The following is a 16,791-nucleotide window of genomic DNA, read 5'->3' as shown; positions in this document are numbered from 1 at the left end:
GTCGGAGCTCTTCATCTTCTTCGCTCCTGTCTCCTCCCCCCTTGCAAGTTGCAGGTGTCGGCCACGTCGAGATCCACTTTGTGGTGGTTGGCCTTTGGACGAGAGGGAGTCCAGGCCTTGCACTGCACAGCAGTCACTTGCCACCAAGTTGAACCTGTCTGCTCGGGACCTTGCCTGATACATACCACAGATGACCAGCATTTATACACAGCACACTTCCCCCAAAACAACACCCATAACAATCCCAAGTATCCCCGGGTTAGGACAGAAAACACCCGCATTACCCCGCACTGTCAACTCAATCGTGATAACATATCGGCGACCACGTTGTCTTTGCCGTTTATGTATTCTAATTCGATGTCGTACTGCTGCAGAGCTAGAGCCCAGCGCGTCAAACGCGCACTGGAGGGAGCGGTGCGAGTTAAATATGGGTTGTGATCCGTCCGGACCTTAACTCGTGTTCCGAAAATCCACGTGTCTAGCTGCCCGAGTGCCCAAATGATTGTATAAGCTTCCCGCTCAATTGTAGACCACTTCGCTTGCGTCGGGGTCAGCTTCTTAAAAATGCAACAGGCTGTTCTAAACCACCGTCCTCCTGCGCTACACAGGCTGCCACCGCTGTCAGAGAGGCATCCGTCGTTTAGATAAAGGACCTGTCAAGGCGGGGAACAGACAATTTCGTCACAGACGCAAGTTCAGATTTCAGTTTCTCGAAATCTCCATCTAGGTAAATATCCCAAGATATTTTGTTCGAGCACTTCTTTTTCGTAAGCTCAGTAAACGGGAAAACTAAAGTAGCGAAGTGTGGAATATAATCCCTGTAGTAGTTAAACAAGCCTAACATATCCTGCGTAGCTCTGATTTAGTCTTTGGTGGCTTTAAACATCGTCTGAATTCTCGTCGGGTCCGGTGCATGCCTACCAGATCCAACGATGTGTCCTAGATATTTCACTTTACTGTGCGCAAACTCACATTTCTTAAAACTTACCTTCAAGCCCACATGCCGAATCGTTTCGAGAACCTTTTGTAAGTGACTTAAATGATCGTTCCAGGTCACCGAGTAGATGGCTACATCACCTATGTATGCCGCGGCATACCCTTTGTGTTCTCGCAGAACTTCGTTCATGACGCGCTGACATGTGGCAGCTGCACTGCGTAACCCAAACGGCATTACTTTCCACGCGTACAGGCCGCTAGGTGCAGCGAGCGCAGTGAATTTCTGAGATTCCAGATCAACCGGAATCTGCCAGTAACCTCGGGTCATGTCCAACACTGTAATGAAATTTGCCTTTGCTACTTCGAACAAAATTCAGTTACTGTTTACATCGGGTAACGATCCGGTTGCGTTGCCGCGTTCAACTGGCGAAAGTCCACACACATACGTACTGAACCATCTTTTTTCGCCACACATACAATTGGATGTGCGAACATTCCTTCAATCGGGTAAATAAAGTCCCACTGTATTAATTGCTGAATCTGTCGTTTGACCTCTGCTCTCATAGCCATGGGTACCTTATAGGGCTGTTTGAAACTCAATCCTGCGTTGGGCAGTAACGTTATTTTATGCTCACCGACTGTACATCTGCCCGGTGTTTAGCTTCGTCAAGAAGCCTTTGTAAGTCAGCCTCTTGCCGCAGGTCCAGCTGTGTATTTGAAACCTTACCAACTGAAGTGGTCTGCGTCTCCACAAAGTCTTTTGTCGGGGCACGAAGTAATCGTCCAAAATCCTCATCTGTGTCAAACACTACACTCACCTGGTGTCAGTGTTGTACCCGCTACCCGAAAAAGGTAGCGCAATACCGATACGCGCTACCTGAGCAAAAAATAACGAAATCCCGATATCGTTACACGTACCTAAAAGTAGCGGAATACCGCTACCGTCACCGTAAAAAGTAACGCGATACTTCGTGCGCTACTTTTTAGGAAAGAAACAAACAGTATCGTTGATGACGTACTTCAAACGTCTTAAAATAATAAAATAAAACAATATCTCAAAATAATAAATCGACGTCCAATGGAGGTTACACGTAGGTTGCCTGAAGGCTAAAATTTTGAAAACCGTTTTTTTTACAGATTTACTAAAGCCTACTCGATATCCTGCATATCTTTTTCTCTTTCTCTAAAGCAAATAAAGCACAAAGCAAGTCTACCGATAAAAGGCTCAGCAGCTTTGTCACAAAAAGAACTCTGATTGCCCGGAAGGAGAAGTTAGTAAACATACCATGGTGTGCTTTTTCAAATTGGACGTTGACTTCCTTGACGCACAGATAAAGCTTTCCCACCGAGGCGCATAGTAGACATCTGAACACCACGCTACTGTTTTGTACTGTAGCAGGCCATGGTCCCTCCATTGCAGCGGACAAGAAATGGCAACTGTCAAGCACCTGAGCGCACGTGGTGGAATGTCATGACTCATAGCTAGCGAGGACGGCTCCAGAATGGAGTGACGTCAGTTTGCAGACAACTCCGACAATGCACCAAATCTTCAAGAAGGTTCATCCCAAATAGGGAACACGTGGAGGACACATCCTCTTTGTAAGATAACGGCCTCTGTGCCCTCCTTTCGGCTATTTGCCCGGTCTTCCCAGAATGAGTTGTGATATCGGGCAGCTTGATCGAAGGCAGGCAGAGTGGAGGTTTGATGATAGGTCGAAGTCGAGTTGTCGCGAACCCCAGCTCGGAAAGTAGCGGTAGCGCTCAAAGATTACGCTACCGCAAATTTGTAGCGGAAGTACTTCTTTCGTTACCAGTTTAAAAAAGTAGCGCGATCTCTACTCCGCTACCGAAAAAAGTAACGGATACGGTAGCGCCGCTACTAGTAACGGCGCTACGTACAACACTGCCTGGTGTACACGAGCAACATAATGACGGAGGCGATTGGCATGCACCCATTGCTGTTTGCCATCCTCATAGCGTACCACATAGCTGTCATTCCGTCTGCGTTCCAGCACGTTTGCTGGTCCTTGCAAACGCGCCTGCATTTTACCACACCTATGCGAATTAGTACCAGAACATACCTTAATTTTTTTGCCCTCGCCCTCAAATTATAACGGTCAATATATCCCTGTTGCATACGTTCAGACCGTTCTGCGACCATGAGACTGAGCTCAGCCATACGTTGTCGGATATCCTGCAAATACTGTCGTTTAACCCTCGTTAAACCCTCGTCGTTTAACTACTCGTTTAACCCTACTGGCGGAGTCCACTCTGCCGACCATGTCTTACGCAAAATATGCAGAGGCCTTGAGAAGGGTTGAGGATTGGACTAGTTGGTAATGAGACATCTGAACTGAGAGCGCAAGATACACGGACAAAGAACGGACAAAGAACGCGCCCGTCCTGTCTATTTCTCCGTTCTTTGTCCGTGTATCTTGCGCTCTCAGTTCAGATGCAGAGGCTCTTGCGAAGTACGACCGTACACCAACTCAAAAGGTGTAAACCCTGTTATTTCGTGAGGTATATCCCGATAAGCCCATAAAATACAAGGAATATCTCGATCCCACTCTCTAGCGTTTTCTGCCATAACGTGTCGCAACATGTTTTTGAAGGACCCGTTAAAACGTTCCACGATCCCGTTGCTCTGGGGATGATCTGGTGTGGAGAAATGCATACAAATTCCCAGTCGCTTATGGAACTCCTGTGTGAGCTGTGACGTAAAATTTGTTCCCTGGTCACAGCATACGAGTTCGGGTGTACCGAATCTGCTGAAAATTTCAAGCAAAGCTTGGCAGGTTGCTTTGGCTCTTAGAGCTTTCAAAGGCATCACTTCCGCCCATCGTGTGCACAAATCTACGAGACATAGCGCGTAGCGGTGTCCCCTCGCTGACGGAGGATCAAAAGGGCCAATACAGTCCAAGTATACGGTCTGAAACGGGAACTCTGGTCGAGTCAGAGGTGTAATAGAAACACGATCCGTGGTACGAGATCGCGCGAACGTTTGACACTGACGACAACTCTGGCAATACTTTTTAACATCGGTAACCAATGTGGGCTAATAGAAAGAACTCTTTATCCTCGTCGTAGTCTTCTTCCCTGACAAATGCCCTCCAGTGGGTCGGTCGTGCACCAACTGGAATACCTCGTCTCTGCGTGACTGAGGCGACACCAACTGTCTCTCCTGTTTCCCGTTAACTACTTCTTCGTGGAATAACAAGCCATGTTCGATAATCATCCCGTGTGTTTGATTTTCCCCTTGCCTGCAGGCGTCTAAAAGTGATAAGTCATCTCGCTGCTCTCTAGCAAAACTGAGCTCCGTCGTTCGAACTGAGGCATCCAATTCATCAGTGCCTTCTGCCTCTGCCGAATCCTTCTTTAGCTGGACTTGCTGTACCAATACCTGAGCCCCAACACTTCTGTCAACCTGACTTTCAATAGCCAGGACCTCATCGGCTTCCTGCCTAGCCTCCGCCAACTCCTCCGTGACAGCGCATAATAACCGTCCTGGCTGGCTGGTCTCTCCGTGATTCCCCTTAAGACCAATCCCCACATAGCACTACTCAGCTTCAACGGGCGCCCCGAAAGCTCCAGTTAGCTGCACCTTCCCACCTTTTTCCAGCGAACACTCCGACGGGATATCCTCAGGACGAAGTACTGTGCCGTCAGCTCCTGAATCGACCCTAGCAGCTATTACTTTGCCGCCTACCACAATGTCTACCCAGCTGGCGGGATCCTGGTTGTCCATATCCGTCGTCTGCCGCACTACCTTGGCATCTAATCTTCGCGCACCGCCGGCTGTACTACTGTCGCCCCTATGCGCCCTGCGCCATTCCGGACACTCCGAAAGAATGTGCCCCGTTCTTCCACATTCGAAGCACCGTCTATACGGCATTCACCTCGGCATACGGCAATAAATCACTGGTGGTTTGGGAAGCCACAAAAGACCGCATCTGTTCAGTTGGAAAAGGTAGGATAAGCGCACCCTGAATCGTCTGAGGAATTTCAAGGGAGTCAAACAAAGTGTCCACATTACCCTTAATTCCGCTGTGAATTCCCCCATACGCTTTCGATCCGCTCCCACCGCGCTCTCGGCCGCACCCTGGGCTCGCGCCTGCTCAGTTGCCAATCTTAACTTCTGCAATTCTGTCTGCAACCTTAACGATTCCAAGTCCAACTCTTTGTCCCTCGAACCAAGGTCCGCCCCACCTGTACCGCTCTGCATAGCCAACCCCGGCGGCGTGTTCTCCTGTCCGTCCTCCAGAGACCCTCCCGCGTGTCCCGTAGGAACGGGTATTGAATCCGACCCGTCACGCTCAGAGGCCCCCTGCTCCATACCCCGCGTTCTAACCATGCTGGTCAATCCGGGAGAAAATCACACAAAGTCTCACCCACACTGTTGGTCAACTGAAGCTGCTGTAGGTGGACACCGACCAGGACACCGAGCGAAGATGCGAGCCGTTGTGAACCTCCACCACCCAGTTCCGATCAGGGCCAATATTCGTCTCGTCCAACTCTGGGAGAATGCCAGGCTGCAGAGGGAATCCTGTCGACTGCGCCAGTCAAGAATACCAGTCCAGTTTCGTGGTGGTCAATAGTTTATTGGCTCCAGGATTCCAATCTCGAGCTCTCTGCTCCTCGGTGCCACGCACCAGACTGTCGTCTTTGCGGCTCGCGGGCACTTTTCTTGGCTTGATCACCAGGCCGCTTCATCGTCGGAGCGATTCATCTGTCGGGTCGCCACAAGTAAAGGCACGGAGAACACGGAAGCAGTTGAGTGTGTTTAAAAGCAATCTATTTACTTCAAAGGTCGGAGGCCCACTGGCCTGTATTTACAGCTTTTCAGCCGCAGAGCGCGGCAAGGGAAAAAGGGAAGCGAGAGGAAGGAAAGAGAGGACGGGAGCGCAGTGTTTTCTGAGAAGGAGAAAAGAGAAAGTAAAGATAACGAAAACCGTTGTACATCTGGCAGTGCGACCGTACTTGGCGAGTCGCTACAGTACTCCCCCTCTAGTGAGGAACGAGCGAGAAAATAACAAAAATACTCGTCAGTGTCCCAGCACAAGTCGTTGTGGCCACCGTACCCGTCTGCCGGAGCGGGTGATATAGGGCTCATCTGCATGTGTCCTGTGCGCTGCAGGTGGCTTGCTGGAGGGGTTTTCAAGACGTGTGGGTGTCTTTTGTTGAGGCAGGGTTCCCGTTCCGTCGCTGCTCCCGTTGCCAATTATTGCTGGCTTTAGTCTGTCAACACTGACGACTTCGGTGAGTCCGTTGATAAGTATAGTAAAGTGCTTCCGGCTGCGCTTGAGAACGCGGTATGGGCCGTCGTAGGGGGGCTGCAGTGACTTCCTGACTGCATCGTGGCGAAGAAACACGTGCGTGCAAGATTCCATTTCCGGGCTCACGAACGATGCGTCGTTGTCCAGTGCTCTTGGTTGGACGGCGCGTAGTGTGGCCATAAACTGTTGAAGTTGGTGGGCATAGTTAGCGGGATCCGGAATCTTTGCTGCAGGGAGAGGTGTAATAAACTCGCCAGGGAGACGCAGCGGGGTGCCGTAAACGAGCTCCGAAGCACTCCAGCCGATGTCAGCTTTGAGAGCTGTTCTTATGCCGAGCAAGACAAAAGGGAGGGCATCTGTCCATCGAACATCCCCACGAGCCATGATAGATGACTTTAGCTGCCTGTGGAAACGCTCGACGAGGCCGTTTGAAGCTGGATGGTAGGCTGTCGTGCGTAATCTGTCGCATCCTATGATGTTGAGAAGTTCCTTGAAGAGGGATGACTCGAATTGGGCGCCTCTATCTGTTGTTACTGTTGATGGTACGCCGAAGCGAGCAACCCAGGTAGAAACGAAAGTGCGGGCCACCGTCGGGGCGGTAATGTCCTCCATGGGCGTTGCCTCGGGCCAACGGGTGAAGCGGTCTACCGCGGTGAGGATGTAGCGGTAGCCTTGGGATGGGGGAAGAGGACCCACAATATCTAAATGAACTCGCGCGAAGCGTGCTTCTGGTGCCGGAAAGGTTGAGATGGGGCTTGACGTGTGACGATGAATTTTAGAGCGCTGGCACGCGTCACATGTGCGAGCCCAGTGCCTGACGTCTCTGTTCATTAATGGCCAGAAGACTCTTGACGTGATGAGTCGTTGGGAAGCTCTGATGCCAGGGTGGGAAAGGTTGTGGATGCTGTGAAAGATGTCCTTTCGAAAGACTAGAGGGATGAATGGTCGGGCTTTTCCAGTCGATGTTTCGCACACAAGGGTAGTGTTCGAATCGGGAAGAGTGATGCTCTGGAAAGTCAGCGTTCCTGGACTACTTGAAATTTTGATGAGTTCTTGGTCATCTTTCTGAGCTTCAGAAATGGCGTTGTAGTCGGTGCGAGCCGGTGGCGTTGAGTTTACAGCGTGTATCCGAGAAAGACAGTCGGCGACGTCGTTGTTCTTGCCTTTCACGTACTGGATGTCGGAGGTGAATTCAAGTATGAACGACATCTGCCGGAGTTCTCTAGATGTGTGGGATCCGGACTGGGCCTTCACCGATCTCAGAGCAAATGTCAGTGGTTTAGGATCTGTGAATACGGTGAATTCGCGTCCTTCGAGGAAGTGACTGAAATGGCGAATTGAAGAGTATACTGCAAGGAGTTCTCGTCCGAATGTACTGTAGTTGCGTTCTGTCGGACTCAGCTTGCGAGAAAAGAAAGAGATGGGCTGCCACTCGTCGTTGATGCGTTGTTGGAGGACGGCGCCGATGGCGGTGTCTGACGCATCCGTCATAAGAGGTGTTGGCGCGTCCGGCTGTGGGTAGGCTAGCAGAGTTGCGTCGGCGAGATGGCGTTTGATATCCTCAAAGGCAGCGTTCTCTCGATCGCCCCACTCCAACGGTCCAATTTTGTCGTTTTTATGCTTTTTGCTGAGAAGCTTGTGGAGAGGCTCGATGGTTTCGGCGCAGTTGGGAACGAATCGGCGATAGTAATTGACAAGTCCCAGGAACTCCCTCAGGCGACGTTTCGTCGTTGGAGCTGGGAAGTCAGTGATTGCCTGAACCTTCGTTGGTAGTGGTCGAATTCCGTTGCTGTCGATTTTGTGTCCGAGAAAGTCTAGTGATGACACTCCGAATTCGCACTTCGCCGTGTTGATGACTATGCCGAATTGTTCCAATTTTGCGAACAAAGCATTTAGGTGTTCCTCATGCTCTTCAGGTGACGCACTTGCAACAAGAATGTCGTCAATGTACGCGTGGCAGTAGTCCATACCGCGGACGACGTGATCGATGAAGCGCTGAAACGTTTGCGCGGCGTTTCGCAATCCGAAGGGCATACGAACGAATTCGAACAGTCCGAATGGTGTGGTGACTGCCGTCCTCGGTATGTCATCGGGGTGGACGGGTATCTGATGGTAGGCCCGCTTCAGATCTATCCGTGAAAAGATGGTCGCTCCACGGAGTGATGCGGTCAGGTCTTGTATGTGCGGTATGGGATAGCGGTCTGGGACCGTAACTCGGTTAAGAGCACGATAGTCCCCGCACGGCCTCCAATCACCTGAAGTAGCCTTGGGCACCATGTGCAGCGGCGAAGCCCAGGGGCTCGACGATGGTCGGATGATGCCTAGCTGCAGCATGTGCTCAAATTCACGCCGGGCAATCTGCAGCTTTTCAGGTGACAATCGACGGGGTCGTGCAAATGTCGGCGGTCCGTTGGTCTCGATGTGGTGGCTGATATCGTGGCTGACAGGTAGCTCAGTGTTTACAGGACGGGTGAGAGACGGGTACTTTTCCAAGATGTTGGAAAACGTGTTTGAAAGGCCGGGGCGGATGGTAGTGAGATTCAGTGAAAGAAGGCGTGATAGCGTGCCAGGAGTAGTCATAGATGTCACTGAATCTAGAAGGCGATTTTGGCGAATGTCCACTAGTAGTCCAAAATAGCGTAGAAAATCCACTCCGATGATGGCGTAGGGAATATCAGCAACCACTAAGATCCAACGGAATGTTCGTCGCAGGCCAATGTCCAAGGTAAGGGAACGCTCACCGTACGTGTGGATCGCAGAGCCGTTCACAGCGTAGAGTTCAGGTGCAGCCGGTTTGCCACGGTGATCCGTTATTGACGCCGGGATGATGCTCACTTGCGCACCTGTGTCGACGAGGAACTGCTGTTTTGTGGCGCGATCCGTGACATAAAAGAGTCGGTGGCGGGTGGGTGGGTGACCAGCTTCGCTTACCGCCGTTAGCTGCTGGCCGTCCCGTTTCCCGCTCTCGAACACGGTGGTTGGCACTGTCTGGCATTGTCGCCGAATGTTTGGTGGTACCAGCAAAGTGCATTACCATTGTTGCTCGGCGCTGGTGACTGTCGTCGGGCTGGCGCTGGTCGGCGTGAAGCTGATCGGTCCGGCCTCGCTGCGTTGGGCCGAGCGACTGCACCATCTTGACCAGCTTGTTCATCTCGGCGCGGAGGTCATCGATGGCGTGGCTGTCCCGTGCGGCTAACGTGTCTTTGAGGTCTATGATGTCCTTCCGGAGCTCCATAATAGCCGGGGGTTCGTGTTGGGATCCGACGGCAGCGATGACCGGGGAGCCAACGTCCATGATGTTGTCGGCCATGTTGGCGATGTCCGACAACGTTGTGCTCTTCGCTGACGCCAGTATCATACGAACGCTGGCTGGGAGGCGCTGAAGGAAAAGCTCCCGCAATAGAGTCTCATCAATGGTGCTGGCCTTTTCTCCGAGCAGTTGTTGCAGACGACGGAGAAGTTGAGTAGGCCTCCTGTCGCCCAGCTCCTCCGATGTGAGCAGCTGTTGTATACGTCGTTGTTCTGACGCTGATGTCCGGCTGATCAGTTGTTCTTTCAGCGTGTCGTACGGTTTTTCATCTGGTGGCGAAAGAAGTACATCACGAACCTCTGTGGCGACGGATGGGGTTAATGCGGCAACAACGTAGTTGAAGCGAGTCGTCTGTGATGATATGTTCCGTAGTGCAAACTGTGCTTCCACTTGGGTGAACCAGACTTGAGGGTCGTTGGGCCAGAATTCCGGGAGTTTGATCTGAATGGCAGAGATGTCAGCAGGTGCTTGTTGAGTGGCCATTGATGTGGAGTTGACATAAACAGAAGGCAAGTCCAAAAACCGGGTCACCAATATGTCGGGTCGCCACAAGTAAAGGCACGGAGAACACGGAAGCAGTTGAGTGTGTTTAAAAGCAATCTATTTACTTCAAAGGTCGGAGGCCCACTGGCCTGTATTTACAGCTTTTCAGCCGCAGAGCGCGGCAAGGGAAAAAAGGAAGCGAGAGGAAGGAAAGAGAGGACGGGAGCGCAGTGTTTTCTGAGAAGGAGAAAAGAGAAAGTAAAGATAACGAAAACCGTTGTACATCTGGCAGTGCGACCGTACTTGGCGAGTCGCTACACATCTTCTTCGCTCGTGACTGTAGGTGTGCTTGACTTTTCACCGAATATGGTCTGAAGTGGCTTGTGGTCGGTCAGTAACACAAATTCTCGTCCATACAAGAAGCTATGAAACTTTTTTAACGCCAAATATCAAGGCAAGTGCTTCTCTCTCCAAGTGACTATAATTTGCCTGCGCTGTACTTAGTGTTCGTGATGCGTAGGCTATGGGTTTCACACTTCCGTCTTCGTGTATGTGCGACACTACCGCACCTGCTCCAAAATCCGAGGCGTCGCATTCAAGCTGCAACGACGCGTCCGAGTCGTAGTGCACCAAGACCGGCAGTGATGCGAGTAATTCCTTTACTCTATTGAAGGCAATCTGACACTGCTGGTTCCACGACCATGGCACTTTTAGTCTCAAAAACCTGTGCAGGGGATACAGGACACTTGATAGGTTTGGCAGGAATTTCCCGTAGAAATTGATTACTCCCAGCAGCGAGCGGAGCTGTTGCTTGTGCGTCGGCGCGGGGGCACGCTGTACCGCTTCAACTTTCTCTTGCGACGGCTTCACGCCTTCAGCGTTAATGACATGTCCTAAGTACTTTAACTCGGTCTTCAAAAACTCGCATTTTTCCCTTTTTATACGGACCCCTCGTCCCATTAGGCGCTGCAAAACCCTTTCCAGATTCCGAATATGCTCTTGTTCTGACCTCCCCATAGCAAGAATATCGTCTAGGTAGACGATGACACCATCCAGGTCTTTCAGCATATTATCCATGATTTTCTGGAATATTGCAGGGGCCGAAGTAATACCAAAGGCAAGACGGTTTACCTTATACAGTCCTTTGTGGGTAATGAGCGTTAAACACTGACTTGATTGCTCGTCGACTTCTACTTGAAAATATGCACGATTAAGATCTATTTTCCAAATGTACTTTCCACCAGCAAGCGCAGCAAAAACCTCATCCAACCTCGGAAGGCGATACTTTCCTTCTCCGGACTCGACCTCCAGGACTTGGTTTAACGTTGTTCGGTAGTCACCGCATAATCGGACGGAGCCGTCCTTCTTGACGACCGGAACTACTGGCGTCCCATATGCGCTGCAGCTTGTTGGCGATATTACTCCCATCTTCTCCTATTTATTTATCTCATTCTCCACAGCATTTCTCAGAGAAAACGGTAAGCTACGAGCTTTCAAGAAACGTGGCGTACTGCCTTCCTTTAACTTGAGACATGCTTGCTCACCCTTAATCTTTCCGAGTTCTTCGGTAAAAAGAGGTTTGTACTTCTCGGTCAACTGTCCGGAAATTGCGTTGACGTCGAGCGACATGGTGTTCAGTCCGGCGCAATCTAGCCGCACCTCACGCACCCAGTTACGGCACAGGAGAGGGTTGTTGACGCAGGATAGGGTCCGCAGGATAGGGTCCGCAGGACAGGGTCCGCTGACGACCTCCGTAGTTGACGTTGACCGTAATGTACCCTTGGGGCGTTAGTAATAATAAAATAATTGTGGGTTTACGGCGCGAGACAACTGAGATCATGAGCGACCTTGGGGCGTTAGGGCTTCACCAGCATACGTGCGCATACACAAGACACAGAGATGTGGGCTCGAAGGTCAGGTGTGGGAAGCACTTCTGGTACTGTTGTAAAGACATTACAGAAACAGCAGCACCGGTATCAATCTCCATCGTGAGGGGAACGTCTTCGACGGAAACTGTAGCATACATAGGACCATTCTTGTGCGACTCCAGTCGGATAGCGTTTCCCCCAGGATTATTCCGAACCCAGTCGTTCTCCTCGTTCAAATTACGCAAGGATTGTCGTCCCGCAGGCTTGACCTTCGTTCCAGACTGGCCAGCTCGGTTGATGTGTCGCTGCCGTTTACATCTATGGCAGACAGCGTCTCGAAAGTTGCACGCCTCACTCGCATGATTGCTGCCGCCGCACCGATAACAAAAGCGTTTCTTTCTTCTCTCTGGTTTATCAATCTTATTCAGTCTCGGGGGCGTGTCCGCCGCGTGACATTCCGAGGCGCTCTTTGTCGCCATTTCAAGTGACAGCGCCTTTTCTACGGCTCTTTTAAACGTGAGCGATTCGTTCTCAGCAAATAAGCATTTCTGGATATCAAGTCACACAAACCGATCTCGCAAAGTCTCTTCGAGATTCGCTCCAAACTTGCACTCCTCCGCAAGTCGCTTTAATTCAGCAACAAATTGGAAGATAGTCTGAGCCTCCCCTTGTATATATTTGTGGAACTTCGCCCTCTCCGCAATCACCGATGGTTTCGGGGACAAGTGATCACGTAGCACTTTCATCAAATCATCGAGAGTTTTGTCTGACGGTTTCTCAGGTGCGAGCAGCGTTTTTAGCAACGTATACGTTTTCGGGCCTATGATGCTGAGAAACGCATCCACTTTCCTATCATCTCCTATCTTGCTCACTTTCAGGAATGAACTGTGTCGCTCTTCATAGGAAATCCTATCTGAGATAGTCTCGTCAAAATGTTCCACTTGCCCAATAGTTGCCATGTTCGTCCCTGCCGTTGGTTCCGTGTAGGGGACCACTTCCTTCTTCGGGACGATATCTTGTTTAACAGCGTCCATCCATGCTGGCGTAAAACTTCATCTTCTTCGTCGCCAATATGTAGTGTCTTTCTATTCACAGAGGGCCACCAAAAGCGTACTTAACAGCAATCTTTATTGCTCGAAAACGACAGGCAGCACCGCTGGCTGTATACTGACATGTTGGTGTCGCAGACGTAAAAAGACGCGTATACAAGAAAGCAGCGCCCTTTTATCAGGAACGCTGAGACGGCGGAAGGCCTTGAACCGTCAACACGCTATCGCGTAAACGATACACATATCACAGCAGTACTGGCCAAAGCGGTGAACAACTATGTTGAGCGTAACAGCGAATGCCCCGTAAGGCAGCGTTCCTTTGTTCTCCGGCTTTCAAGTTTCACAGGTGAGTTTTCTTCTTGTTGGGGGCCTCACTTAAAGGGACCATGAAACGATATTTGACAAGCCCACGATCATTTTTAATTAGTTCCCCTGTACTAAAGCATTCACTCTGTGAAATATGAAGTTGAAAATCGTACAAGCAGGCTGCAGCTGCTGCCTGAACAGAACAGCTGCTGAATTGAACAGCAGCTGCTACGGCCCGCCTCCGAGGCGAACTAGCCGTGACATCATACACAGAACATGTTGCCGATTAGCGCACGGGCTTTTGTGAGCAAAGTGCGAAATTTTCAAACAAGCTTGTATACTTCGTCATGAAAAATGTTTTAATTTGACTTGGAGACAAGATTCTAACTAACCGTTTACAGAGAATCCTACGAGAAATGTAATCTGAATATAGTCCAATTGCCGGGAGTAGACATCTTTACTAGTTTGAACCGCACCGGCTTTCAACAAACATAACAAAATACAGTTAACGTTTCGGGTCCCATTCGGGTCCCATCATCAGAATGACGCTGTCCTGGTCGTCACTGGGTATTTACGTAGAAGAGGAGCGTAGCATTCTGGGAGGGGGCCTGGTTGTCGATTGATAGCTTCTTTTGTTTTCTTTATGTGCCATGACTCCAGCTGTCTCCTCACCCCCCATTTGTTCTTTTTCGCCAGAATGCATGGGTTGTCAAGGTCTAACACGTGTCCTGTTTTGCGCGCGTGTTCACACAGTTCTGTTGGGTTTGTTGCTGATTTCTCGATATCTTTCTTGTGTTCCTTCATTCTTGTTCGTGTCTTCCTTCCTGTTTCTCCGATGTACACGGCAGGGCAATCTTGACAAGATACCTTGTATACAACGCCTCGTTCTTCTTCCGGTGGTGTTCTGTCCTTGGGGTGGCTTAGTACGTTCCTCAGTGTTATCGTGGGCTTAAATGCAGTTTTAATGTTCACCTGGGAGAGCACCCGTCTAATTGGTTCTGACACACCCTTCAGGTAGGGGATGGTAACGTACATGGGCCTTTCTTGACTACTTTCCGCCTGTTCCGGGCGTGTATTCATCATTCGGTGGTATGTATCACAGATAAATTGCTCGGGGTATGCCCTTCTTCGCAGATCCGCTTTGGCCTTTGTTATTTCTTCATGTCTTGTCTGATGGTCGGAAGGGATCTTCATGGCACGTGAAAGCAGGGAACGAACAACCGATCGCTTGTGTTCAAGAGGGTGCCCCGAACCATAATGCAGTACCTGACCTGTGTCGCACGGTTTTCTGTTAACCGAGGTCTTCAAGTTTCCGCACGGGTCTCTTTGCACGAGGACATCCAAAAAGGCGATCTTTTTCTCTTTCTCCTCCTCGCACGTGAACTGGATGTTAGGATGAATGCTGTTCAGCTTGTCAAAGAATGTGTTGGTGAAATTCTTCTTAATAATCACAAATGTGTCGTCAACATAACGTCTGTAAAAGGTGATGAATTGTCCTGCGTCCTCTAAGGCCTTGTCTTCAACAAACTCCATGACTAAGTTAGCAATGGTCGTTGAAATTGGGCTGCCCATGGGGCATCCGTCGGTTTGTTTAAAGAACCTGTTCTTGAATTGGAAGAAGGTTTGTCCGAGGCATAACTTTAAAAGTTCTAAAATGTCTTCAACTGAAAGTTCAGTGCGGTCTTCTAAGTCAACGTCAGCTCTCAGCTTCGTTCGAACTACGGACAGAGCTACGTCAATGGGCACGTTTGTAAACAGGGAGATGACATCAAAGGACATCATGACGTCGCCATCGTCTATGCTGATGTCACGGATGAGCTCACAAAATTCCGCAGAGTTCTTCACCGACCGGTCGTTCTTGTACATTAAAGGTGCCAACAGTTCAGCCAGGAATTTAGGCACGTTATAGGACGGTGCACCTATGAAGGACACAATGGGGCGCAGAGGACAATTGTTCTTGTGAACTTTCGGTAGGCCATATATCTTCGGTGTCGCTCCGTCGGAGGTGAAAAGTTTCCAGTACAGACTGTCCGTAATTAGTTTCTTAGTTCTGAGTTTCCTGAGCGCGGCAACAATCTTTCTCTCAGATGCAGCTGTTGGGTCACCCGATAGTTCGCTGAAATGGGAGCGGTCTTGAAGGATGGACTCCATCTTGCTGTCGTAATCGTCACGATTCAGTATCACAGTCGCTTTGCCTTTATCGGCGGGCAAAATAACAATTGTATCGTCATTGCGAAGGTCTTTTAGAGCATTCTGTTCAGCTTTTGTGATGTTTTTAGGCGGAAGGTTTGCGTTCTGTAGTATTCCGATTACTTTGTTCCTCGCCGCTATGGCTGCTGTTTTATCTTTGACTTGCCGCAGTCTGTCTTCTACTTCCGATACAATCTCGCTAACAGGTATGCTTCGGGGAATGATGGCGTAGTTTGAAGACACCCACTAACAGATCCGCGCCTGGGTTTGGTGTATCCGAATGGTTATTAAATATAGAGTGATGATGTACGCACGACGTCGTGCGCTGAAAACCGGAAGTGACTATACGCACGACGCGCTCACGACGTCATCTCTCGGCTTTCACTTACAACTTTTCGCTCTTTGTGTCCTTCGTTTCCTCCCTTCCCAGACTCGGTCGCCCGCCCCACCGTGTGTACGCGACTTCGCGTGCGCGTAAATAGGATCCACGTGCCGTCGTCACGAACGTTCGGAACGAAACGTGTGTCACGGGTGTCGTAAGCTGTCATGACGTTAAACATGGGAGACAGATTTGATAGTTTCGTCGAGGTTGAGGCATGTTTCAAAGAGTTTCAAATGCAAAGCAATGTTGTTTTTGTTACTAAAGCAACGAAAAGCCTGTACGTCGCTAATGCAAATCTGAGTGACGGCCTTGAAAAGCTGGCTGCTAACTTAAAGCATGCTAATGCAACTGATATTTGCAAGCATGGCGGCGTCGCAAGGACCACAGGCACCGGAATTCGCCTACAACAAAGGTACAGTAAAACAGGTGTGTGCAGAAATGCTCTGTACGGCCCCACTCTTACATGACGTTTCCTCTTTGAGTGTTTTATTTTTTTTTTTCCGCCGTTAGGACTATGAAGAAGCTGTGTCCTGCGATCGTATTGCGGCCCGGCGCGCAACACAGCAGTTAGAAGTTACGAAGATGGACCTCACTCATAACCACGAGGTCAGCCGCGAATCGTACAGGTCATATCCCGAGAACCGGCGATTAACAAGTTCAAAACACGATTATGTTCAGTCACTCCTGGAACTGAAAGTGCTTCCAAGCCAGATCACAAGAAATGTGTACGAGAATACAGGTAAATAATTTCTATTCATATGAAGCCCCATCCCTCCCCCTTTTTTTCTTGCGCATGCACTCAACATCCTTGCTTAATTCTACAATTTTCATTTCCGGGAAAGAGAGTGATTTCTAAGGATACCCAGAACTGTTGTCACAAAGAAGGATATAAGGAAGCACTGGTTTTGTTCACAGTGCAGTTAGTGCATGTGCAATAAAGTGAGACAAGATGATGATGCCAGAAGTTTGTTGGTTCTCTGTGTGTTTTTGCCGT

At 49.9% G+C, this 16,791-nt stretch overlaps 1 protein-coding gene across 1 annotated transcript; it reads right to left on the bottom strand.

Annotated features, from left to right (window-relative positions):
• Positions 1-12,430: 12,430 nt before the first annotated feature.
• Positions 12,431-15,376, bottom strand: LOC135384743 (uncharacterized). The gene is made up of 2 exons (XM_064613932.1): positions 14,492-15,376; positions 12,431-12,871 (listed from the first exon to the last, which is right to left on the bottom strand). Exons 1-2 carry the CDS (start codon positions 15,374-15,376, stop codon positions 12,431-12,433), a joined length of 1,326 nt encoding a protein of 441 aa, XP_064470002.1.
• Positions 15,377-16,791: the final 1,415 nt, after the last annotated feature.

Source organism: Ornithodoros turicata, chromosome 2 (genome assembly GCF_037126465.1).
Source record: "Ornithodoros turicata isolate Travis chromosome 2, ASM3712646v1, whole genome shotgun sequence".
NCBI classification, from domain to species: Eukaryota; Metazoa; Arthropoda; class Arachnida; order Ixodida; family Argasidae; genus Ornithodoros; species Ornithodoros turicata.
Note: the sequence above shows the minus strand (reverse complement) of the source record. Positions and strands in the feature narration are given on the sequence as shown.

Excerpts from the sequence above, each read along its gene's own strand:
- LOC135384743 (XM_064613932.1), bottom strand. The coding sequence starts at position 15,376 with ATGGAGTCCATCCTTCAAGACCGCTCCCATTTCAGCGAACTATCGGGT. Across the intron at positions 12,872-14,491 it reads AACCGTGCGACACAGGTCAG|AAGGAAGTGGTCCCCTACAC; the intron begins GTACTGCATTAT and ends ATCGTCCCGAAG.